General features: G+C 40.1%; 1 protein-coding gene across 1 annotated transcript in view; it reads left to right on the top strand.

The window, feature by feature from the left end:
• The window catches only part of SYNE1 (spectrin repeat containing nuclear envelope protein 1), a 493,953-nt gene that overhangs the window by 419,812 nt on the left and 46,962 nt on the right, over window positions 1–27,179 (top strand). The window contains exons 122-129 of the mRNA XM_074948627.1: window positions 4,222–4,369; window positions 6,081–6,175; window positions 6,575–6,809; window positions 7,693–7,887; window positions 11,887–12,012; window positions 12,979–13,134; window positions 17,191–17,349; window positions 17,879–18,045. Coding sequence (XP_074804728.1) covers window positions 4,222–4,369; window positions 6,081–6,175; window positions 6,575–6,809; window positions 7,693–7,887; window positions 11,887–12,012; window positions 12,979–13,134; window positions 17,191–17,349; window positions 17,879–18,045 — 1,281 coding nt within the window. The remainder of the gene's footprint in view (window positions 1–4,221; window positions 4,370–6,080; window positions 6,176–6,574; window positions 6,810–7,692; window positions 7,888–11,886; window positions 12,013–12,978; window positions 13,135–17,190; window positions 17,350–17,878; window positions 18,046–27,179) is intronic.

Here is a 27,179-nt window from a genome sequence, read left to right as displayed (position 1 = left end):
CCTGGGACTTAACTATCTTGAGTAGTTTTGTATCATCTGCAAATTTTGCCACCTCAATGTTTACCTCTTTTTCCAGATAATTTATGAATATGTTGAATAGGACTGATCCTTGGGGGACACCACTATTTACCTCTCTCCATTCTGAAAACTGACCATTTATTCCTACCCCTTGTTTCCTATCTTTTAACCAGTTACCAATCCATGAGAGGACCTTCCCTCTTAGCCTATGACAGCTTACTTTGTTTAATAGCCTTTGATGAGGGACCTTGTCAAAGGCTTTCTGAAAATCTAAATACACTATATCCACTGGATCCCCCTTGTCCACGTGCTTCTTGACCCCCTCAAAGAATTCTAGTAGATTGGTGAGGCACGATTTCCCTTTACAAAAACCATGTTGACTGTTCCCCAACAAATTATGTTAATCGATGTGTCTGACAATTTTGTTCTTTACTATAGTTTCAACCAGTTTGCCTAGTACTGAAGGCAGGCTTACTGGCCTGTAAATGCCGGGGTCACCTCTGGATTCCTTTTAAAAATTGGCATCACATTAGCTATCCTCCAGTCATTTAGTACAGAAGCAGATTTAGATGATGGGTTACAGACTACAGTTAGTAGTCCTGCAGTTTCACATTTGAGTTCCTTCAGAACTCTTGGATGAATACCATCTGGTACTGGTGACTTATTACTGTTTAGTTTATCAATTTGTTCCAAAACCTCCTCTAATGACACCTCAATCTGGGACAGTTCCTCAGATTTGTTACCTAAAAAGAATGGCTCGGGTTTGGGAATCTCCCTCACATTCTCAACCATGAAGACCGATGCAAAGAATTCATTTAGTTTCTCCACAATGGCCTTATCATCCTTGAGTACTCCTTTAGCATCTCAATCGTCCAGTTGCCCCAATGGTTGTTTAGCAGGTTTCCTGCTTCTGATGTACTTAAAAAAAATTTACCATTACTTTTTGAGTCTTTGGCTAGCTGTTCTTCAAATTCCTTTTTGGCTTTCCTAATTATATTTATACACTTCATTTGCCAGAGTTTATGCTCCTTTCCATTTTTCTCACTAGGATTTAACTTCCACTTTTTAAAGGATGCCTTTTTGCCTCTCACTGCTTCTTTTACTTTGTTGTTAACCATGGTGGCTCTTTTTTGGTTCTCTTCTATGTTTTTTAATTTGGGGTATACATTTAAGTTGAGCCTCTATTATGGTGTCTTTAAAAAGTTTCCATGCAGCTTGCAGGGTTTTTACTTTTGGAGCTGTACCTTTTAATTTTAGTTTAACTAACCTCATTTTTGTGTAGTTCCCATTTCTGAAATTAAATGCTACAGTGTTGGGCCACTGTGGTGTTTTCCCCACCACAGGGATGTTAAATTTAATTATATTTTGGTCACTATTACCAAAGGGTCCAGCTATATTCACCTCTTGGACCTGACCCTGTGCTCCCACTTAGGACTAAATCAAGAATTGCCTCTCCTCTTGTGGGTTCCAGGACTAGCTGCTCCAAGAAGCTGTCATTTAAGGTGTCAAGAAACTTTATCTCTGCATCCCGTCCTGAGGTGACATGTACCCAGTCAATATGGGGACAGTTGAAATCCCCCATTATTATTGAGTTTTTTATTTTAATAGCTTCTCTAATCTCCCTGAGCATTTCACAGTCACTATCACCATCCTGGTCAGGCGGTTGGTAGTATGTCCCTACTGCTATATTATTAATCGAGCATGGAATTACTATCCGTAGAGATTCTGTGGTACAGTTTGGTTCATTTAAGTTTTACTTCATTTCATTCTATGCTTTCTTTCACATATAGTGCCACTCCCCCACCAGCACGACCTGTTCTGTCCTTCCGATATATTTTGTACCCTGGTATTACTGTGTCCTACTGATTATCCTCATTCCACCAAGTTTCTGTGTTGCCTATTATATCAATATCCTCATTTAATACGAGGCACTCTAGTTCACCCATCTTATTATTTAGACTTATAGAATATTTATATATAAGCACTTTAAAAACTTGTCACTTTTTAGTTGTCTGCTCTTACATAATGTAATGGAATGGGACTTTTTTTCATTTGACTATTTCTATTCAGATCCTACCTGTATTTTATCATCTTCCATCCTCTCCTCCTTACTAGGCCCTAGAGAATCTCCATTAGTAGATCCTCCCCTAAGGGATGTCTCTGTTCGAATCACATGCTCCTCCACACCTTTCGGCTTTCCCCCAGCCCTTAGTTTAAAAACTCCTATACAGCCTTTTTAATTTTAAGTACCAGCAATCTGGTTCCATTTTGGTTTAGGTGGAGCCCATCCTTCCTGTATAGGCTCCCCATTTCCCAAAAGTTTCTCCAGTTCCTAACACATCTAAACCCTTCCTCCCTACACCATCGTCTCATCCACGCATTGAGACCCTGCAGTTCTGCCTGTCTAACTGGCCCTGCACGTGGAACTGGAAGCATTTCAGGGACTGCTACCATGGAGGTTCTGGACTTCAATCTCTTACCTAGCAGCCTAAATTTTGCCTCCAGGACCTCTCTCCTATCCTTCCCTATGTCATTCTTACCTACATGTATCATGACCACCAGCTCCTCCCCAGCACTACACATAAGTCTATCTAGATGTCTCAAGTCATCGCAAACCCAGCTATCTATGTTTCTAATGATCAAATCTCCCATTACTAATACCTGTCTCTTCCTAATAACTGGAGTTCCTTCCCCCAGAGAGGTATCCTCAGTGTGAGAGGATACCGTAACATCATTTGGAAGGACGGTCCCAACTATGGGATCATTTCCCTCTGCTCCAGTTGGTTGTTGTTCTTCCCTGAGACTTTCATCCTCAACAGCACAGAAGCTGTCAGACATGGGGCGGGACCATTCTACTGTGTCCCAGAAAGTCTCATCTATGTACCAATGTCTCCCTTAGCTCCTCCAGCTCAGCCCTCTGGTCTCCAAAGCCCGTACACGGTCTCTGAGGACTAGGAGCTATTTGCACCCAATGCCCACATATGCCACCCACCCATAGGGCAGGTAATCATAAATGATGCATTGAGTGCAATAAACTAGATAGCCCCTACTCTGTGGCTGGACCGCTGCCTGCATTCTCTTTTTACTCCTGAAGTTAGTTCCTTTGTTGAGGTTTTGTTTTTATCAGGGTTTTTTTTTGTGGCTTAAGTTTAAAGAAGTTTAAGGAATGTTACATGTTTCTTAAACTCCCTTGCAAAACTCCCCTAATAGCCGCTCCTGTTTGCTAGCTCCTCTGGTCACTTAGGAGCAGGCTTCTTAAAGCCCATGTCTTCCTGTGTATAGCTATATTGGCAAAAGCCTGCTGTGTGGATGTAGTTATATCAGCATAAAAGTTCTTATACTTTTCTCTGAAACCAGCATAAACTATGCTGATATAATAACAGTTGTTCCAGCATCACTGCATTTACACCCAGGCTTTTGCCAGTATATTTATGTTGGTTAAAAAAAAACACATCCCCAATCAATGTGGCTGTGCCAGTAAAACTTAAATGTAGCTCAGGCCTTTTTATGTTACCAATATTGCATTAACTGATGCTACTCTCCTTTGGGATCACAACTAGGGTTTAGTCTACACTCAAAAGTTTTGTCAGCACAGTTATATAGATTAGGAGAGTGAAAAATCACACCCCTAAACAATATAGGTATGCTGGCAAAAGCCCTAGTGTAGACCCAATTCTCCTGGCAAAAAGCCCAGTTAGTATAGATGCAGTTATCCTATTTTGGTATTCCATTCAGGGACTGGGTTAAGTTATATCATCAGAAGAACTTTTTTTACCAGTGTGAGCTATGTCTCCACTGGGGAGGTATAGCTCTGCTGGTAGATCTCTACTGGCAAACCCTTTTAAGTGTAGACATGACTTCAGGCATTGTTATAAAGTTATAATGAGCTTGGGCCTCTATATATTGAGCTAAGAGGCAAAGGGAATTCTACCAAAAGAAAAGTTATGGTGATTATTTGTTTATGAACACAAGTTGACGTTTTAAATGATACTGTTTTTGTTTACATGTAGACTAAACAAATGGGTGAAAAGGGTGGGAGGACAAGAGGGTTCCACATCAAACAGCCTCCTAGGATAAGGCAGTGTGTAGGTTTGTGATGGAAAAGCTATTGCAGCCAGAATTGTAATGGCTCCCTGGAAAACCATTGTCATTTTATTTTGTGTGAGTTGGAGGCATTAATGAATTGACCTTTCATCCTTTTAGTAAGCTGCAGTCTTTCTTGCTGCAACACCAGACCTTTTTGGAGAAATGTGAGAGTTGGATGGAATTTCTGGTTCAGACTGAGCAGAAACTGGCTGCAGAGATTTCAGGAAACTACCAGAGTTTGTTGGAGCAACAGAGGGCACACGAGGCAAGTTATAACAAACAGACTTTATGGAGAGACTGTATCCTGAAATAAGCTACCTCTGTTATATCCTCACTGAGAATATTGTACCTTAATAATTTAAGCATGTGAATATATAAAAATATAGACCAGTGATGTGCAATCTGTGGCCCATATATATTTTCTGTGTATAAAAATCAAGTTTTCAATCATCCTGTAATTTCACAGGGTTGTGTCTTCCATTTGACATCCCATTCTCCTCATCTGCGATGTTTGCTGCATCAATTCCCAGTCTTTTAATCTCCCAACACGCTCTTAGCTCCCATTGTGCCCCTGTTCCATCCTCATCCCCCTGTCCTACCCAATTAGCTTCCTGGGCTGAGACTGAGATGATGGGAACTTCTGTAAATGTATTAACTACTAGTTTCTTAGTTGCCTTTCTGAAATTCTCAGGCCCACAGCCCTGTTTTGGCAATAACAAGATGATTAGGTGATAAACTCCTTTCTGTTCCACATACATACCTGTAACAAAATTGATACTAGTTTTTTACATGGATTAAACATAGAAACAGTGTGTATGTGTGCATATGTGTGTTTTAACATAAAACATTCTCTACCTCAGATTCCTATACATCCCCAACAATACTGTCAGAAAAATTCTGCAAAGATATCAGAAAGCACCATTCTTCTCTGCTGAAAAGTTGTAAGATATATTGGGTAAAAAAATTCAAAAGGATCTAAGGCCCAGATTTTTGAAGATATTTAGGCACCTAACTCCCATGAGAAGTAGGCACTTAAATACCTTTTAAAATCTGGAACTAAGTGACTTAGGAGCCTAAACAAATTTTCAATAGTAACTTAGGTATTTAGGGGCCCAAATCCTATTGACTTTGATTAAGACTTAGGGCTTGTAAGTGCCTAAGTCACTTTTGAAAATGGGATTTTGGCTCCTAAGTCACTTGAGCATTGTCTTTTTTTCTCCTTGAGTCCTGAAAAATATATTTTAAAATAATCACACAATGGACCATATGCTCAGCTGGTGTAAATCTGCACAACTCCATTGACTTAAGCAGAGTTATGATGATTCACTCCAGCTGAAGATCTGGCCCAGTATTTCTACTAAAAACTTTAAAAAATCCAAATTTTTAATCTGATTAGTATAAAACTAAAAAAGTAGCTAATACATTTTCAGTGTCACCATGCAGCTATGCACCTCTGTCAAAGAGGGTTTATCAGCAATGTAAAATTGTCTTACAATGTTGTTAAGTTTGTACAAGGTTTTGGTTCAAAAATTCTGCATGCAGATATCTGACTTCACAAAGCAAAGAACTATAACATATTTATATTTAAAAACATTTCAGAAAATGAGAAGTGCACAAATACTCCTGAACCACAAGATTCTAAATTCCTCATACACCTTGTGTTTAAAACATGCTGCCAATCACAGTATTATCTCCAAAGGATGCCTAGGTTCTGTTGAATTTGTTTAGCTTTTATGTACAGTAAAAAATATTCCATTCCTGGGAAGAATAATTACTCCTCCCTCCTCCTCCCCAAGACTGAGGGTTTAATCCCATTCTCATTGAAGTTGACACCAAAACTCCCGTTGAGCTCACCTGGACCATGATTCAGCCTTGAGTAAATTAAATGAGAAGAGAAATTTTTGCCAGTGATGGCAGAAGAAGTGAAATCCTTTGAGACCTTTGCTTTGAAACCACTTCTGTCTCTTTTATAATAGCTGTTCCAGGCAGAGATGTTCAGTCGCCAGCAGATTTTACATTCGATCATCGCTGATGGGCAGCACCTAGTAGAGCAAGGACAGGTGGATGACAGGTAGACACTAGTGTGCTTGTTGTTTGTTTGTTTGTTTGTTTGTTTATTTATGTGTGGTAACAAATGCTATGTGCTAGGTAATTGCCAAACAGAAAAGAAGGAATATGGTGCCGACATTGAGGAGAACACCATATAAAGCCAAACAGGCAGAGGGTAGGTGGAAGTCGCAGAAGATGTAAGTAAAGCAGCCAAGGTACCGATTGGCTATTGTCCTGAAAAGTGGTAGTTTTAGATCCCAGTTGAATGTTAGTGGCCGTATGAAAGAGTAGTGCATCCCTTTCTACTAGGACTTTATAGATAGCTGTCCGAAAACATACATTTTTCAGCTTTTCATTTACTAAAGAAATGGATCAAGGATACAGTTCTTACCCAGGGTATTGTTTGTTTGTTCTCAAATAGGGATGAGTTTAATCTGAAACTGACACTGCTCAGTAATCAATGGCAAGGAGTGATTCGCAGGGCACAGCAGAGGAGGGGAATTATTGACAGCCAGATCCACCAATGGCAGCGTTACAGAGAGATGGCAGAGAAACTACGCAAATGGCTGGTGGAAGTGTCCTATCAGCCAGTGAGTGGACTGGGTGGTGGTCCTATTCCACTGCAGCAAGCCAGAGCCCTGCTGGATGAAGCGCAGGTATGGCCAGTATGTGAAAAACAGTTTTATAGTCCTTTTCTCGTATGCTTTAATGTTTAGTTGAAAGAGGTTTTGTTTATCTTAAAAGTGTGCTAGAATCGAATTCATTACAATAGTCAAAGGTCAGTGGAGTCCAGCAAGAGAAATATTGGACATAGTCGTTTTTCAGAGTAGAGAATAGACTTAGTAGCATACCTCAGAAAGAATGAAAGCTGGATTTATAGATCTAAAGAAATCCCAGTGACATAGTGTTTAACAAAGACTATGCAAGCAACAGCTGAGGATTTCCTTTCACCCAGTTACCTGTTTGTTTCCTTGATTCACACCTGACCTCCCAGTGAAGGTTGTATGTGCTCCTATATGTTTGTTTTAATTAGTCTTTGGTCTTAAAGACACACCAGAACTTAAGATAATGTTTAGAAGGCCTTGATCTCTCATGCTGTCCATCTTTGTGCAAAGTCAGACAAATCCACTTATTAGCTTGGAATTTGCAGGGCTGAAAATAGCAGTGCTGATGCACATTGCATGCCTGCTGTGCTCTTCACAGGAGAAGTCAGAAGAGAGGAGCTTCTCCCTTGCAGAGTTTCTGAACTACTCAGGTGGAGGTGGGGGGGAGGGGAAGTAAGTTTTCTCATCCCCGCCACCCTCAAAATCTCTTTATGCACTGGGGATGAAGAGACAAAACCTTCTGTCTAGTGCCCTACTGGTTGAACTGTGAAATGGTAGCTTTATGCATTTGGGTAGCAACCCACTGGATCTAAGCTACGGTCCCTCATGTAGCACAGAAAAATGTATTTTACCGATGTTGGCTGTAGGGACACTAACACGTAACAACTCACTAGAATTAAAAACAAGAGGCTAACAGATCATTGGCTCTTTGCAGCTTAGGGAAAAAGTTCTCCTGCGGCAACAAGGGAGCTACATTTTAACTGTGGAAGCTGGGAAGCAGCTGCTGCTCTCTGCTGACAGTGGAGCGGAAACAGCCCTGCAGACAGAACTCACGGAAATTCAGGAGCGCTGGAAATTAGCCACCGTTCGTCTTGAGCAACAGAAGAAACAGCTCACCTTCCTGCTGAAAGTAAGTGCACGTGCTGTATGAGTAGGCACAAAACCACACACACTAATTGTTATGGCATAGTGAAGAAGTATAATTAAGAGGAATGATCACAGGCCTTGGCATCAGGAATTCCTGTGTATTAAATCTTTCTTTGCCACTCGCTCACTGTATAAACATGGGCAAGTCATTTAACTACACTGCCTCATTTTCCCCATCTATAAAACAGGAGTAATAATACTTCCCTCTCATGTGACTATTGTGAATATTTACTAGTTAGTGTTTGCACAGCACTGATGTGTAAAGGTCTATATATGTATTAAGTTTTATACTGATACTTTTAGTGAACATTGCAGAAAGAATGTGCATTTTATTTTGCAACATTATGATTAGTCATTCCTCATATACATTGTATTACAAATATTGCAAATCTCCCCTTTCAATTCAAATGCCAGTGTATGGACTTACCTAGCCACCAAGTCATCTAGTTTTCTCTCCAGCATCTTGACTACTCGTTGTTTAAGACAAATTTCTTAGATCTTGGAGGAGAGACCATTAAAACATGTTTTAATTTAAGCAATCTCCAAAATGCATGCTAAACCCAATGTAAGCACTCAACTCGATAGACTGGAATTTAGCCACATCTCTTGCATCTATTTCATGAATGGAAATGGGGCATGTCGTTAAATTCCCATGGATGATGATGAAATATTTTTGCAACTGAAGCACATTGTTGACTCTCATTCAATCTGTGATCCACTATAACCCCCAGATCTTTTTTCAGCAGTACTACAACCTACCCAGTTATTCCCCATTTTGTAGTTGTGCATGTGATTTTTCCTTCCTAAGTTAAATACTTGTCTTTCTTGAAATTCATTTTGTTGCATTCTGACCTGTTTTCCAGTTTGTTAAGGTAATTTTGAAATCTGAACCCGTCTCCCAAAGTGTTTGCATCTCCTCCCAGCTTGGTGTTAACCCCACATTTTATAAGCATGTTCTCCACTCCATTAACCAAGTCATTAATGAAAATACTGAGTAGTACTAGACCCAAGACTGACCCCTGTTAGGGGGCTTATTCCTTCACCCACTTACCTCCCTGGTCCTTCTCGCATGAACAGAGAGCAACAATACCCGAAGTCCAAAGGTGCAAACAATTCGATGTTTATTGGGGTGAACTTCCAGCAAACATGATTCCAGTTTCCTTCCCTAGTATCCTCCTTCCCAGCTCTGGCACCACAGAGCCTTACACCTGTGTCCCTGTTCCCATTCCTGCCCTTAGCAAAACATGATTCCAATTTCCTTAGCCCCATTCCCTGTTCCCATTTCCCCTTTTTAGCAAAACATGATTCCAATTTCCTTACCCCCATTCCCTGTTCCCATTTCCCCCACCCGCATGCCCACCCCCACACCCGTACTTCCTGATTGACTGCAGACTATATAGTAAAACTTGAGTTCTGCTTTGCTATACCTTAACCAATCATGTTCCTGAAATTTAACTAACCAATCCTAACATGATTATGGAACCAATTATATCCCACCACCTTAATTAGTTTACACCCAGCAAAATTAATTATACAGCAGACAGAAACAATCACAGAACCAGACAGAGATTATACAGACAAACAATAGCAAAGTGGGAACTATAATGACAAAACAATACAGAAGTGAGGATTTCACATCCCAGCTATTGATAAGTGAGTTCTTGCCAGACAGGATGCTATCAAACTAAGTTTCCTTTTACATTTTCTAGGCACTTCCCTTTCTCTGGAGGCAATAGGCATTATCAGGACAGGATTGTACTCCTAACAGCCCAATAGCACCTTATTTCAGTGTGACTAGTTTGGAATGTGAGGATGTGACCGTTCGCTTCCCAGCTTATGGCTGCCTCTGTTGCTTAGCCAAAGGCCTTAGCCTAAGAACAGGGCCTCAGATGTCATGGTAAGAGAAGGCCCTTACACCGGCAGACAGTGATTTTGATTCTTTCTTTTATACCTCTATAACTAGCCAAGTGATAAGAATACACCTAAATTCTTAAAGTACAATCCTTTGCAGACAGGCCTGAATATCTATATTCTAACAACCCCTGTGGGACCTCACTAGGTACATCCTCCAAGTTTGACCATGAACCATTGATGAGTATTGTCTTTCAACCAGTTGTGCACCCACCTTATAGTAAATTCATCTAGACTGCATTTCCTTAGTTTGTTTATGAGAATGTGATGTGGGACTGTCAAAAGTCTTACTAAAATCAAAATATATCCCTTCTAATGCTTCCCTCATGGATTAGGCCAGTATCCCTGTCATCTTCTAGCATCCCCCACACCTGATGATACAATAATTTCAGATGCCTTCCTGTTAGGCTAGGGAGCTCACATGGATGATCAGACAGTATAGAGCATTTGGACCAGGAGACCAGAACATACACACATCTTCTGTATATTTTAGTATGTATGAAAATACTGAATGATATATTGCTTATTTACTATATAATTAACTTTTGCTCATGTTTTGTGTCAGTCTGCATTAGGATGGTAACTGGGATTTAATTAAACATACAAAACAATTTTTTTATTTAAATATTTTAAGAGATTATGATAAGTTTAGGCCTTCACATATTTTGTATTAAATTCAGATTTCATTTTAAACCGGTTCATTTTTAAAAAGAAAAACTTACTATGATTTAAATAAAAAATTAATTTGAATACAAAAATCATTGATTTTTATCCACCATAGTTATGACCTCATTAAGACAACAGAAATGTCAGCAGTGGCAATGGAAGTTCTTATTAAAGATGAGTGGTGCCTTACATTTCAGAACTTGAATCTTTAGGTAGTTAAAAGTGTGCATCAAAAACTGCAGTAAAGATACATGCATGGTAACTTATGCCACTTGTGAGAAATTTTGGCTAAACAGCTATAAACAAGTGGCACTGTAAGTAAAATCCATCAACATAAACTCGGAAGGCTTTCTTTTTCATGGATTTCACTGTTGAAAACAGCAAGGTCTAATGCATTCAACAACTTGCACATGCAACTTTACAGAGCATGTATCTAGTTTATTCATTATGTGATATTTAGAAATAGCCCTGACACTGAAATGTTAACTGAGTCTGTGCTTTTTGATGGAATGATGCATTTGCTTTCCTCCTGCTTACTACATCATCTGAAGATGGTCGAAAATCTTTAATTGGAAGGAAACTTATAGTCTATGACTGCAAAGTCTTTTTTTTTTATTATTTTTGAAAGCTAATGTGACAGCAGAACTCTTTCTTATGCTGAAACTCGCACCCCAAAAAATTGTACAGAAATGGAATCATACCACTTCAAGGGAGAAATCAGCTGGGATCTTCTCTGTATACTTAACTGTTTTGGTTTTTTTTTTCACTTTTATCTGCTATCATAAGAAGGAATTTGTGAAGCTAAATCCTGGCTGCTCTAGTATCATACAACTGACGTTCTGCAAAAGAAACTTATAGCTGTACTCCTCTGAGTTCTTTAGTCTGGTCAATTCCTGCAGTATTTATGTATGTCAGCTGTTGTCTACTAGGATTTTAGTAGACTGAATGGGATTACTTCTTCAAAGTACAATGGGTTGCCTAATGCAATCATTCCTAAGGGGACTCATGGAACCCTTTTTGGCAGAGAGAAGCAACATTGCAAGGTCAAAATCAGACCTTGAGGACTCTGTGGTAATAGAAGGGGTTTAGTTTTGCCTGCTGCTAGCACTGGAACACAGCACAATAGACAATATGCTCTACTGGTGCATGCCATCCAGACTCTGAGACTTGAATATTATATAAAAAGGGCTTATGGGGACATCCTATTCTGCAGATATCCTCACTGCTTGTTGGTATTGGTGCCATGAGTACAGGGGACTGGACTAGGTGACCTCTCGAGGTCTCTTCCAGTCATATGATTCCATGATTATTTAGTCAGCTTGAATGATTCACCATGATGAGCCTCTTTCCACTCCCCCCTCCCCCAATCTGGAATAAAGTCTAATAATAATTGTTCTGCTCTGAGGACTGGGAAAAATGTGAAAAAGGCGTAGCAGACTCCCTGGAGAAACTAAGATCCTTCAAGAAAAAGCTTTCTCGGCCATTGCCAGATCACCATGATGAGCTGCATACGGAGCAGATTCGTTGCAAGGTAAAGCACTCTGTTGAGCCCCATCTGATCTGCAATTTGCTTGTCTTGGAACATCTTCAGCCATCATAAGCCTTGGCATTACTGACTATATAGACCAGCAGCCCATAATTACTGCATGTGCAATTTTCTGTTTGTGTCTGCATGCACATTTTGTGTGTGCATCCGTTTGTTAAATAGTGTTAGCACAGCACTGATTAATGTTTGTACAGCACTTGGAAAATATAGGGCCTGTCTCTAATCTCACATTGGTGTAAATTAGGTTACATTAGGCAAAACCAAAATAAATTGGATCAGAATTAGGCCCATAAAGAGCTATAAAAGTGCTTAAGTATTGGTGGTTCTTTTTAGTTTAGAAGTTCTTACTGCATGATTCTTTTAGATGAGACAAGTAAAAGTTCATAGATTTTAAAACCATGTCATTTCAATGCTCTGTACTCCTACTCAGGATAATTGTTGGTCACAAACTTTTATCCTGCATTAGTTGCAAGTTAGAAACAAATTGGGAATCCCAATCTCATTCTTCCTTTCTTAAAATCAGACGGTAAACATGGTGCAGACTGCAAAGGGTGGTCACTAGAGATGGGCCCAAACCAAAATCTTGAGTCCAGATAGCCCTGAACTTTGGAGAAGTTAGACTCTGGGATTTTAGTTTAGACCCATTTCTACTTGTTTAAGGGCTGATGTATCTTGCTGTATCAGTTTTAGTAACAATGGGACCTCCCTTCTAACTCTGAAAAAATAATGCTGTCTTACAGGTGGTCTATTATAAATAATGCTTTTAATATAGTTGTAACTCTCCATCTAAATATTGGCTCTGTTAACAGACTTGGTTTGCTAGATACAATAGGACTTTAATGCCAGTGCCTATGGTTAACAAGTAAAGACAACTTTGTATAATAAAACTATTGCCAAACTTCTAGTCGCATAAAGAGCTTGATATTTTTCATGCATTTTTTTTTAAACCAGGAGCTAGAAAATGCGGTTGAAGGGTGGACGTATGACCTTGCGCATCTGACACTGCTGAAGGAGACTCTAGCTACCTACATCAGTACTGATGATATCTCGATCCTCAGCGAGCGCATTGAGCTGCTGCACAGGCAATGGGAGGAGCTATGCCACCAGGTAAATGTGACCCTGAACTTGGATGTGACTGTGACTAGTGAGCACAGAAACCTCCATGGGAATCGCTACCTGATGTGCCGAGACTACCTCTGAGCTCATTTTCCCTGGCGGCATGGGACTTCAGAACCCTGCCTGGTTTGAGCCAGACACACTAGCCTACTACAAACACAGGTCTGAACTACATCCCACAAACTGCAGGCTTAACTGAAAACAGCTTAAGAAGTGTTCCTGTCTCCAGCACCCAGGGTACCGAGCTCCCAATGGGGTCCAAACCCCAAATAAATCCGTTTTACCCTGTATAAAGGTTATACAGGGTAAACTCATAAATTGTTCTCCCTCTATAACACTGATAGAGAGAGATGCACAGCTGTTTGCCCCCCCCTCCCCCCAGGTATTAATACATACTCTGGGTTAATTAATAAGTAAAAAGTGATTTTATTAAATACAAAAAGTAGGATTTAAGTGGTTCCAAGTAATAACAGACAGAAAAAAGTGAATTACCAAGCAAAATAAAATAAAACACACAAGTCTAAGCTTAATACAGTAAGAACACTGAATACAGATAAAATCTCACCCTCAAAGATATTTCAATAAGTTTCTATCACAGACTGGATGCCTTCCTATTCTGGACACAATTCTTTCCCCTGGTACAGCCCTTTGTTCCAGCTCAGGTGGTAGATAGGGGATTTCTCATGACTTCAGCCCCGTTTGTTCTGTTCCACCCCCTTATATATCTTTTTCACAAGGCGGGAATCCTTTGTCCCTCTCTGGGTTACCATCCCTACTTCTAAATGGAAAAGCACCAGGTTAAAGATGGATTCCAGTTCAGGTGACATGATCACATGTCACTGTAAGACTTCAAGCCCTCATTCCTCCCAGCCTGACACACAGGAAGGCCGGCAAGCAAACAGAGCCATCCATAGTCAATTGTCCTGGTTGATGGGAGCCATCAAGATTCCAAACCACCATTAATGGCCCTCACTTTGCATAATTACAGTAGGCCCTCAGAGTTATATTTCATATTTCTAGTTTCAGATACAAGAGTGATACATTTATACAAATAGGATGACCACACTCAGTAGATGATAAGCTTTGTAATGATACCTTACAAGAGACCTTTTGTAGGAAGCATATTCCAGTTACGTTATATTCACACTCATTAGCATATTTTCATAAAATCATATAGAGTGCAACGTCACAGTGATTATGCACATGAAAGGGGCACAGGGACAGCTGAATGTGATTAGCAACAGTTAGAACAGACAGGTACCAGCTGGATGTCAAGCTGGCATTTGAATTTGAACTGAGACTCATCCATTTGTAAGGTATAATCTCATCAATCTCCTAATACAGAGGTAGAGCTAAGGAAGTAGAATTTGGCATGTCAAATGCAAGCTTTATCCAGAGGAACAACACCCTTTTGAGGATGGGGCGATGTGGGAAATATTTTCAGCCATACTGATTTACAGATATTTAAAACAAAAGAGTGGAGAAAATACCCACTAAAATTCAGGAGTTAGCAGACGTAACCTTAAAGTGATCACTCACTTAATAGCAAACTTAGAGTGGAATAAGCAAAATCTGCCCATGAAATGGAACAATAATCAAGAAGAATCTCATTACTGGAAGGAAATTGTGACTAATCTAATAGCTAAAGGATATGTACAGTATGTGTCTGCAATCTCTAAAAGGGTTCATCCTTCCATTTCTGGAGACCAACTTTTCTGGTGAAATGTCCATTGAAAGCGATGGTCATGCCAAGACCAATAAAAGAAAGAAAGAGCAGGATTATGTATTTTATTATAACAGCAGAAGATTTCCTCTTAAAAACTTTGCTTCGCTGTGGAGCTAAGATTAATAACAGTTCAGTGTATCTTCAAGTGTTTGCTTTAGTTACCACTAATATTTCCAGACTTCCTGTAAATGATCACTTCACTGAGCAAGGGTATAAACAAACTCAGGAAAACTATATTAAAGATAATGTTAAACTTATGGCATAATTGGCCCACAGGAATAAAGAAGAAACAGAACAGCCATCATTGGCTTGAGAGAGGTGGCGACAAGATAGGCTGATGTGAGAAAAAACCCACTGTACCCTGTACTCTGTTGATATGCTTTTCCTTGTGTTTAAAAAAAAAAAAAAAAGACTGCACATTTCTCATTCTCTTTGGCTTGGCTGCCCGCTTAATTCCTTGGCACCATGTGGGAGATAAATACACAGTGCTCCCAGTGCATTTTACAGTTGCTGCTTATGCTTAGAAATCCTGGCTCCAGATTTAAAGTTGCCACCTATCCCAAATTTTCTGGATTGGCCTGATTATACTTGTCTACTCCAAAATGTATTGAGCAGTGAAGAACCATTTCACTGTCAAAAAACAAATGAACAAACAAACATTGTAGGTCAGCAAAACATAGTTACATTGTGCCAGGGACGTGATATCCTTTTTCATTATGGTATGGTGCAAACAAATCTGTCCTGCAGGATAAACGTTAAAAGGTATCAAAGGAATAGACTTAGTTTTGGAAACCTGTAGAATTCCAGTTGGGCACTCAGACTGGAGGATGCTTTTCCTGTCTTGTGAATGAAGTTGACAGGGTCATGAGAAAGAGACACAATTAAGTAGCATTCATGGGTGAAAAGCCTTCATGCATCATAAACTCTCATGAAACGAAGAAGCTGAACTGGCTGCATGTGGGTGAATGGGCTAGAAGACCTTTTCCATATAGACTCTGATTGGTTTTTCCAGATTCCTGCTGCACACCTCTCATGCTAAAGGAGAGGGCTGATTCAAGGTTGGATGTCTTAATCTGTCATTTACATATTTAACCTTCCAGGATGTAACCAAATGAATGAGGCTTTTTTTTCTTTTTCAGTAGTTAGGTGTTACCACAAAAGGAAATGTGCTGTCATTTGTGTCTGACTTTAAAAATCAAAAGCTTCAGTTAGGAAAGCAGTAAGTTATATACAAAAGAGCAGGTGCAATGCTCATATGATCAGTGGAGATGCTGATGTAGAGTCAGAAGCAACTCCTATTACAGATGAGGAGGAAGAAGCTGTAGTAAGTAGGATGCCATTACATTATAGCCATGTGATTATCAGAAATTCTGACAGGAGAGATTAGTTTACTGTGAATACTGTGTTTAATATTCTTTCAGGTCCTCTTCATATTTGCCCAATTGTTTTGTAATTCACAATTTGAGATGGAAATATCATTCTTCTAATTTCTTAAATATATAGCAGTCTCTTACTTTTCAAAGTGATGTGTGACAAGCCTCCATTTCCTGTGTATGCTGTTGTTTTGTTCTCTGTTTCAGTTTGCACTTATCGCCTGCTCATTTCTGTCGTAGCATTCTTTAGCCCTTGGGAATATCTGGTCACAGAGTTCCAATGCTGCAAAATTAGACGCACTCACAAAATATGTGTATGTGGACACAAGCATGGAATTGCACATTCCTTTCCAATTGCTTGGCTTATGAGAGCTGCCTATCTCATCTGTGCACACATTTTGCAGATACAATTGACATACCAATCACTTATAGTGTGGCCATACCATGTATGCATCGTCCTAGACATCCATTTGGTTTGCAGTCTTAAAAATGTCATTGTTCTAAAGGTCAAGCATCTATTTGTGCTAAACAATCTGTCTCTGTTGGAGTTGGTGCTTCCAAATAAACAGAAGTATCAATGTACATTTTAATTCTTAATAAATGAAAATATTGACTCTAAAGACAATGAAAGGGCTATGTTTTAACTGTGCTATGGAAACCTGAATTTAAAGACCACAGATTAGTATCTTATCATAAAGCAAATTATATTTTAGAGTATACTCTTCCCTGTGTGCAACAGGAACTGGCTACCAAGCATCCTGAGATTAATGCTGACCTTGAACTTATTATGAGTCATGCAAGATTTTTGTAGCACAACTCCAATTTACCTTAATGACAGTCAGGTAGCTAAAACTCTTTGCAGGACTGAGAATTTACCTCTGAGAATCAGTTCGCTCTCATCTACTAACTGTACTCTCTTTTATTGACTCCCTCTGTAAACATTATAAGATCTCCTTGCGGCGGCAACAGGTGAATGAGAGACTGAATGAGTGGGCAGTCTTCAGTGAGAAGAACAAGGAGCTCTGTGAGTGGCTGACACAAATGGAGAGTAAGGTGTCTCAAAATGGAGACATCCTCATTGAAGAGATGATAGAGAAACTCAAGAAGGTAAAGTTCTTTTGGTTTTATATGTTTATATGCTGTTATGTGCACCTTTTCCTCTGCTCTTTCTCGGTTATCAGAACTTGAATAATCTGGTACTGGCCTGTGTTATAGACAGAACACTGTATTAAATGGGTCACTGGTCTGATCCAATATATGGCAGTTTGTATGTTCCAATGAGAATTTTTGTCAATGTTCTTCTCTAATTATGTGCCTTTTCCCTGTGCTTCTTGAAGTGGATTTCTCAAAATACAAAGACACAACCAAGAACGGTGAATGCTTTACTAAATGCCTGATCACAAGTGTCAGTAAACCAGTTATGAATTATTGTACATGCATTTGCAAAATATTTTTCTTTCTTGTGATTACTTATGTTTAAACGGTGGTGGTGTTTATGAGGATTTGTTCATTCACCAAACTATTTCCAACTTAGTATTAGACACTGCTTATGTTTATTCTAGTTCTTCCAGCAGCACTGAGCTGAATGTGTTCTGAATAAGTTTCTTGATCTCTGTGATTCCTCTTTGCCATGTAGGATTATCAAGATGAAATTGCCATGGCCCAAGAGAATAAAATCCAGCTCCAGCAAATGGGAGAGCGTCTTGCCAAAGCCAGTCACGAAAGCAAAGCATCAGAAATTGAATATAAACTTGGCAAGGTCAATGACAGATGGCAACACCTCCTAGATCTGATTGCAGCCAGGTAAAAACAGCTACTTTGTTTTTAAACATTTCCTGGAATAGAATCCTGTATTGGAATTCATGAAGCAGCTGAGTTCCTAGTTCAAGAGAGGACTCAGAACTTTTTCATACCTGTCTCCACCCACTCAGCTGTGATCTGTAACTGCTCTCAGCCAACATGCTTGGTTGAACTTATCCTTCCTGATCCACTGTATCTGATTCAGGAAGTTTAAAAACCAGTATCTATTAGGATGATCAAGACTGGCTGCAGTCAGAAGTGTAGTGTCTTCTGGTCAAGTGTGGTTATTTAGGTTGAAAGTGGGTGCCTAAAGCAAGACGTAAACCTTTTGTTTTCTTTAAAGTGCAGCACAAAGGGTGCTAAGTGACTCACTTTTAAAAATCCTACCCAAAGGACAGTTTATGGCAGGTGGTTTTGTTTTTCCGTTTTTAGATTAGCAAAGAGGGGGAGAGAGAAAATAAAGTAGACGGATGTATATCCATTAGGCCTAGTAGCTTGCAAAAAAAAAAAGTTGTTTGCCATAGGTTGTTATCTACAGAAGTATATACTGTGCACATGCGATTCTCGGTTAGTACATGAAGAATATTAATTTAAATTTCTAATGTCCGTTCTGAGCTGTAGTGCAGCTACTCTCGAGCTAATAGACAATAATTTTTGCCGCAGCTTTGGCTATTATGTCTGTACTCTGCAGTATAAAGGATGTTCAACATGTTGCCTGAGTTTCCATAACTTGAAAAAAGAAAAGGAGTACTTGTGGCACCTTAGAGACTAACCAATTTGTTTGAGCATAAGCTTTTGTGAGCTACAGCTCACTTCATCGGATGCATACTGTGGAAAGTATCGAAGATCTTTTTATACACACAAAGCATGAAAAAATGGGTATTTACCACTACAAAAGGTTTTCTCTCCCCTCACCCCACTCTCCTGCTGGTAGTAGCTTATCTAAAGTGATCTCTCTCCTTACAATGTGTATGATAATCAAGTTGGGCCATTTCCAGCACAAATCCAGGTTCCCCCCCCACACACACACACACACAAACCCACTCTCCTGTTGGTAGTAGCTTATCTAAAGTGATCACTCTCCTTACAATGTGCATGATAATCAAGGTGGGCCATTTCCAGCAAAAATCCAGGGTTTAACAAGAACATCTGAGGGGCGGGGGGGGGGGGGAGGAAAAAACAAGGGGAAATAGGTTACCTTGCATAATGACTTAGCCACTCCCAGTCTCTATTCAAGCTTAAGTTAATTGTATCCAATTTGCAAATGAATTCCAATTCAGCAGTCTCTCGCTAGAGTCTGGATTTGAAGTTTTTCTGTTGTAATATCGCAACTTTCGTGTCTGTAATCGCGTGACCAGAGAGATTGAAGTGTTCTCCGACTGGTTTATGAATGTTATAATTCTTGACATCTGATTTGTGTCCATTTATTCTTTTACGTAGAGACTGTCCAGTTTGACCAATGTACATGGCAGAGGGGCATTGCTGGCACATGATGGCATATATCACATTGGTGGATGTGCAGGTGAACGAGCCTCTGATAGTGTGGCTGATGTTATTAGGCCTTGTGATGGTGTCCGCTGAATAGGTATGTGGGCACAGTTGGCAACGGGCTTTGTTGCAAGGATAGGTTCCTGGGTTAGTGGTTCTGTTGTGTGGTATGTAGTTGCTGGTGAGTATTTGCTTCAGGTTGGGGGGCTGTCTGTAGGCAAGGCCTGGCCTGTCTCCCAAGATTTGTGAGAGTGTTGGGTCATCCTTCAGGATAGGTTGTAGATCCTTAATAATGCGTTGGAGGGGTTTTAGTTGGGGGCTGAAGGTGACGGCTAGTGGCGTTCTGTTATTTTTCTTTGTTAGGCCTGTCCTGTAGTAGATGACTTATGGGAACTCTTCTGACTCTATCAATCTGTTTCTTCACTTCCGCAGGTGGGTACTGTAGTTGTAAGAATGCTTGATAGAGATCTTGTAGGTGTTTGTCTCTGTCTGAGGGGTTGGAGCAAATGCGGTTGTATCGCAGAGTTTGGCTGTAGACGATGGATTGTGTGATGTGGTCAGGGTGAAAGCTGGAGGCATGTAGGTAGGAACAGTGGTCAGTAGGTTTCCGGTATAGGGTGGTGTTTATGTGACCATCGTTTATTAGCACTGTAGTGTCCAGGAAGTGGATCTCTTGTGTGGACTGGACTGGACCAGGCTGAGGTTGATGGTGGGATGGAAATTGTTGAAATCATGGTGGAATTCCTCAAGAGCTTCTTTTCCATGGGTCCAGATGATGAAGATGTCATCAATATTGCGCAAGTAGAGTAGGGGCATTAGGGGACGAGAGCTGAGGAAGCGTTGTTCTAAGTCAGCCATAAAAATGTTGGCATACTGTGGGGCCATGCGGGTACCCATAGCAGTGCCGCTGATTTGAAGGTATACATTGTCCCCAAATGTAAATAGTTATGGGTAAGGACAAAGTCACAAAGTTCAGCCACCAGGTTAGCTGTGACATTATCGGGGATAGTGTTCTTGACGGCTTGTAGTCCATCTTTGTGTGGAATGTTGATGTAGAGGGCTTCTACATCCATAGTGGCCAGGATGGTGTTATCAGGAAGATCACCGATGGATTGTAGTTTCCTCAGGAAGTCAGTGGTGTCTCGAAGGTAGCTGGGAGTGCTGGTAGCGTAGGGCCTGAGGAGGGAGTCCACATAGCCAGACAATCCTGCTGTCAGGGTGCCAATGCCTGAGATGATGGGGCGCCCAGGATTTCCAGGTTTATGGATCTTGGGTAGTAGATAGAATATCCCAGGTCGGGCTTCCAGGAGTGTGTCTGTGCGGATTTGATCTTGTGCTTTTTCAGGGAGTTTCTTGAGCAAATGCTGTAGTTTCTTTTGGTAACTCTCAGTGGGATCAGAGGGTAACGGCTTGTAGAAAGTGGTGTTGGAGAGCTGTCGAGCAGTCTCTTGTGCATATTCCGACCTATTCATGATGACGACAGCACCTCCTTTGTCAGCCTTTTTGATTATGATGTCAGAGTTGTTTCTGAGGCTGTGGATGGCATTGTGTTCCACACGGCTGAGGTTGTGGGGCAAGTGATGCTGCTTTTCCACAATTTCAGCCCGTGCACGTCGGCGGAAGCACTCTGTGTAGAAGTCCAGTCTGCTGTCTCGACCTTCAGGAGGAGTCCACCTAGAATCCTTCTTTTTGTAGTGTTGGTAGGGAGGTCTCTGTGGATTAGTATGTTGTTCAGAGGTGTGTTGGAAATATTCCTTGAGTCAGAGACGTCGAAAATAGGATTCTAGGTCACCACAGAACTGTATCACGTTCGTGGGGGTGGAGGGGCAGAAGGAGAAGCCCCGAGATAAGACAGCTGCTTCTGCTGGGCTAAGAGTATAGTTGGATAGGTTAACAATATTGCTGGGTGGGTTGAGGGAACCATTGCTGTGGCCCCTTGTGGCATTTAGTAGTTTAGAAAGTTTAGTGTCCTTTTTCTTTTGTAGAGAAGCAAATTGTGTGTTGTAAATGGCTTGTCTAGTTTTAGTAAAGTCCAGCCACGAGGAAGTTTGTGTGGAAGGTTGGTTTTTCAAATAAATTGGTTAGTCTCTAAGGTGCCACAAGTACTCCTTTTCTTTTTGCGAATACAGACTAACACGGCTGTTACTCTGAAACCTGTCATAACTTGAAAGATATTTCTATCTGTACCAATACCCAGTGTTCTATTTGCAGCAATTCCTTTTACATTTCTCTATTTATCCAGTAGGTTCTGTAAATATGTTTGGTCACCTTCCCCACCCCTGTACTACAATATTCCTCCTCAGAATTCTGTGACTGTGGGGAGTCAGTGAATTTCACAGTGGCAAAGCCATTAAGGGTACAGACCTTTTAAGATGAAGGTGACTGTGTTTTGTTTTAATGTAACATTATCCAGGAAGTGGCATTTCTTACAGACTAAAAGTCTGTTGGTTTCACAGGATGTGGTTTCTCAGCAGATCTTAAGCAAAACAGTTACTTACCTTAATTCTATACTTTTCTCTTGAAGACATTTCTAATGTTTAAACATAACTGTGATGGGCTTCCTCTATGCCCAGGCCCCAAGCTTTAAGAGATTTCCAGTGAGAAGTGATGGTATATGCAGATGGCAAAGTGTACTTCTAGATATCTATCTGTTACGCTCAGTACTGGGATTAGTGTTGTACCTTGGGAGGGTGATCAGGGTCTCAGGATTCTATTTCTTAGTGGTCTTTTCAGATGAGCTGTAAAACTGAATTGTTATACACTTGTTGAACTTCCCATGCTATTTTCCTCAAGTACAGAGTGATAGTCCTGGCCATAGATTAATTTGTGTGATTACAGATTTGCCTCAGTTTCCCAGTCAATTTCCGTTGGATGCTTTCTTACCTAATACATTTAGTGTTGCCCCTTTTCACCACAGAGCTGGCTGCATTTGAATAGTGAGTGAAGGGATCCCTATGTGAAGTTTGTATATCATATGGCTAAACGTGGAGTAGTGAATGGCTCAAAAGATTGCTGAAGGGATAGAGAGCCTTTGCCAATTCGTCTCTGGCCCAAGTGGGTTGTGACTTATCTACTGTCTATTGGTTAACCTGTGTGAAATGAGCTTATGATCTAAGACCAGTTCCTAGTGGAAAGATTCCCACATCTCAAAAACCAGTTTGCAAAATACTTTGGATGAAATTTGGTATATCAGAGTTGTCATAAATATAAAGGGAAGGGTAAACCCCTTTAAAATCCCTCCTGGCCAGAGGAAATCTCCTCTCACCTGTAAAGGGTTAAGAAGCTAAAGGTAACCTCGCTGGCACCTGACCAAAATGACCAATGAGGAGACAAGATACTTTCAAAAGCTGGGAGGAGGGAGAGAAACAAAGGGTCTGTGTGTCTGTCTATATTCTGTCTTTGCCGGGGATAGACCAGGAATGGAGTCTTAGAACTTTTAGTAAGTAATCTAGCTAGGTACGTGTTAGATTGAGATTTCTTTAAATGGCTGAGAAAAGAATTGTGCTGAATAGAATAACTATTTCTGTCTGTGTATCTTTTTTGTAACTTAAGGTTTTGCCTAGAGGGGTTCTCTATGTTTTGAATCTAATTACCCTGTAAGGTATCTACCATCCTTATTTTACAGGGGGGATTTCTTATTTCTAATTACTTCTATTTTTATTAAAAGTCTTCTTGTGAGAAAACTGAATGCTTTTTCATTGTTCTCAGATCCAAGGGTTTGGGTCTGTGGTCACCTATGCAAATTGGTGAGGCTTTTTATCCAACATTTCCCAGGAAAGGGGGGGTGCAAGTGTTGGGAGGATTGTTCATTGTTCTTAGGATCCAAGGGTCTGGGTCTGTAGTCACCTAGGCAAATCGGTGAGGCTTTTTACCAAACCTTGTCCAGAAAGTGTGGTGCAAGGTTTTGGGAAGTATTTTGGGGGGAAAGACGTGTCCAAACAGCTCTTCCCCAGTAACCAGTATTAGTTTGGTGGTGGTAGCGGCCAATCCAAGGACAAAGGGTGGAATATTTTGTACCTTGGGGAAGTTTTGACCTAAGCTGGTAAAGATAAGCTTAGGAGGTTTTTCATGCAGGTCCCCACATCTGTACCCTAGAGTTCAGAGTGGGGGAGGAACCTTGACAAGAGTATGTTACTATTTTCATACGTTCAGCTGGAAAATGCAGCTTATTTTTGGCACTGCTGACATTATAGTGCAAATTCTGCATTCTGGATCCCTGACAATATTAATAGTAACTCTGTGCGTACATTCTCCATGTTTCTGTTCTCTCTGTCAAGCCAAGGCCATCTTTTGCTCAAATGTGCTTATTGGTTTGTTTTCAGCAGCCATCCACCAATGGGAAATACCTGTTTGCAGGAAAATGGAATACAGAGTTGTAGTGTGTTGGTCCACGATATTAGAGAAACCAGGTGGGTGAGGAAATCTCTTTTATTGAACCAACTTCATTGGTGAAATAGCCAAGCTTTCAAACTACACAGAGCTCACCCACTTCGTCTCTCTAAAGAACAAAGACTCACAGTAGGTTTGTTTCAGAAGATGAATAAGAATATAATATATTTTGGCTACATAACATTTTATTTGTGTTTTTAAATGACCTCTCTTGTATTAAAGAAGCTTGACTTTAGCCTGTTCACAGGTTAAAGTCATGTTCTCTTGTTTACAGCAAGTTGTTCTTCCTGCAGAAAAAAGAATTCAGTCAGAAAAAAACTGGTCGGTTCTGAATCTGTTTTTGTTAATTTTTCATGCCATTTGGGGTAATCATTTTAAACATTCCTGCTGGCCTATTTTTTTTTTCCCAGCAGCATGTTTCCTTTTCACTTTTTCTTCACCACCCTCTGACTCCTTCTGCGGAGAAGGGAGGACTCCCCAGAAAGACAGCTGCCTCTCTACTTCAGTGATTTCCCATTTCTGGCCTCTCGTGGCTGGAAAGTTTTCTCCCTACAAATTGTCCATTATGATAAATAGGCCAGCTGCATGTGTGCACAGTAAAGGAGTAGTGTGTGGCCGCATGCTTTATACAGGACTTTTCTTGGACAGTTAAGTTTACAACTGAAGGCCTCTCTCTCTTTCCCCCCCCCCCTCCTCTTTCTGACACTCATGGCCTACATTCCAGAAGATCAAGCCTGGCGCATGTTGATGAATGTAAGTTTTATTTAGAAACATGACCACTTGTCACCACTCAGTCTCATGTTAGCAGGCCAGGTCTACTAACATTTGTTTGGAATGTGAGCATTTTTGTATGGTACTCACAAAGGCAAGCTTGCCTGCAGCACAGTCTGTTGGACTGCAAGCTTTTGGACTGCAAGTTCTTGTTTTTAGTACTGGAAATTTTCATGGTGGTAGGAGAGGATTTATGTGGCGTGAGGATGGCAGAGGACTGCAGTGTGGATTCAGACCTCCCAGACTGCAATTGCGATGTCACAAGGCAGGCAGCTATTTACTTTTCTTATGTATTTCTTTGGAATTTGTTATAGCTTGCTGAGGAGCTAGTTGTCATAGTATTAATCCATAGGCATGCTGCCTTACCAAAAAACTTTTTCTTTTCTGCCCAGGATTTTAGTGTTGTTGAGGCGTGTTAGGAAATCATGATGTGCTTTGTTGTCTTGCTATAATTCTGGGATCTTCAAATGTTTGTCTTAACTGAAAACAGCCTGACCACTACTAGTAGGTGGTTAAATAAGGCTGAATGAAACCATAGACCTGATTTTACTACTGTTTTTAATACAAGATCATGTAAACATGTGAGAGGATCCAGAGGGTTGTAATTTACTACCTGCTGTTTGTGTAATCAAGGGGGCCTGACTACATCCAAAAGTCAAAGATGTGGAGAGGCTCTGTAAAAGTACTTCCAGCATTAATGTGTGCTAAACTCGTCCTTCAAGTACATATGTTGCATCCGATGAAGTGAGCTGTAGCTCACAAAAGCTCATGCTCAAATAAATTGGTTAGTCTCTAAGGTGCCACAAGTACTCCTTTTCTTTTTGCGAATACAGACTAACACGGCTGCTACTCTGAAACATATTATTAAAATGTCTGTAGCCAGATGGATCTTTGTAGCTTAGTTTTGAACAATGTATATAGTTGGATTGAAAGATTTTTATTTTTTCTCAAATATTCTCCCTGGATTTTTTTTTTCCATTTTGTATTTTTTCACAATATTTTTAGTGTAAGCTAACTTGTAAGTTGTAAAATTATTTTTCAGTAAAGGTAAAAGTATAGAATCTGAAGAGTAAATGTGGCATTTTCAACTACTCATTCGTTACTGAACTATGAAAGCTACTTTTTATTTTATTTTATTTTGCATTTCACTATTTAATTTATTTTAGATGATGAAAGAATTTTACAATATGTTCAGGTGCGTGCATAACATTTCCCATGGTACTATTCCCCAAACAGAAGCATTTAAGTATGAATGAAATAGTGCACTTGCATTGTGTTCTTGGAATATATTTGCCTGGAATTTGAGAATTCAAGTATCTCCAAAAGGGTGGAGTAATAGTTTCTCATTGTTTTCTCCCTCTTGAGTTGGAACTCCAGTGTTTTGCCAGTCTAATTTGTTTGAGCTTAGATATTACTATAGACATGGTGTGCGAATGGTTAACAGCTAATTTAAAACTATAAGCTGATGATAGATTCAGCTGATGTCACATTTCTGTGCATATTTTTTGTGGCTGGCTTTTAAATGAATGTTAGTAACCAGCTGTCTAATGACTAATAGTGAAGTTATGAATTCTGTACGATACACTGTTGTGTGTTTATGGTGCAATATATGTTTAGACTTAAGCAGAATTTAAGCATATCTAGTTTAACTCTAGCTAACTGTTTGAGTTTTAAAAGACCTTCCATATTGTTTTCAGCTCCAGAATATTTTCTGTGTATTTTTCTTGGTTTGAAATTGGCTTTCTCATTAGCAATAAACTGGAAAACTGAGCAATTGTATTACATAGTATTTTCCTTCCTGAGCAAGGACAAATGCCTGAGATTTAATATGGGCAACGAGAAAAGTACAGCAAGCTTCAGGGACTTCCTGTACTTATATGTCAGGCTTGCTAAATTTATACAACCCTGCTTAAACCTGCCATGTGATAGTTCCAAGCATCTAATTTGAATTAGGAATCCTTGTTAGCAAGCAGGGGAACTCAGCCAAAGCCTCTTACAGTAACACGTTTCGTGAGATTTTCCCAGAAGAATTTGCTTTTTTTTCATATAGTGCTGTTGGAAATGAAACCCCAAAAGGGCACAGCTTCCTTTTGCTCAGGAGGCTGCAGACCCCGAAGTGTAGACTCTGTGCAGCCTGCTCCCTGCCTGCTGGCAGAACTCCATGAGTCCCACTACCTTTCAGGCCCTGTAGGTCAGGATTTTAGACTATTGGAGAATGTAGAAATAAGTTTCTAAAAATATATATATATTGCCTCTGCTACATGCACAAAATATGTAGTTTTGCATGTGCAATTAATTTCAGTGGGTGGCACAAAAGAGCTTAAAACTTCTTTATATGCTCAAACTAGAGGTGGGAAATAATGAGGTGAGCATGTAAGCGTATAAGTGTGCAGGTATGTTTTCAGTGTAATTAAAGGCACATGTTGAGGTTATTTGAGAGATTTATACATTTGATGAATAATTAAAAAGCCTCTTAGAGCCCTACACAT

Source organism: Natator depressus, chromosome 3 (assembly GCF_965152275.1).
Source record: "Natator depressus isolate rNatDep1 chromosome 3, rNatDep2.hap1, whole genome shotgun sequence".
Lineage (NCBI taxonomy): Eukaryota > Metazoa > Chordata > Testudines > Cheloniidae > Natator > Natator depressus.
This window is presented reverse-complemented; position numbering and strand designations above follow the sequence as displayed.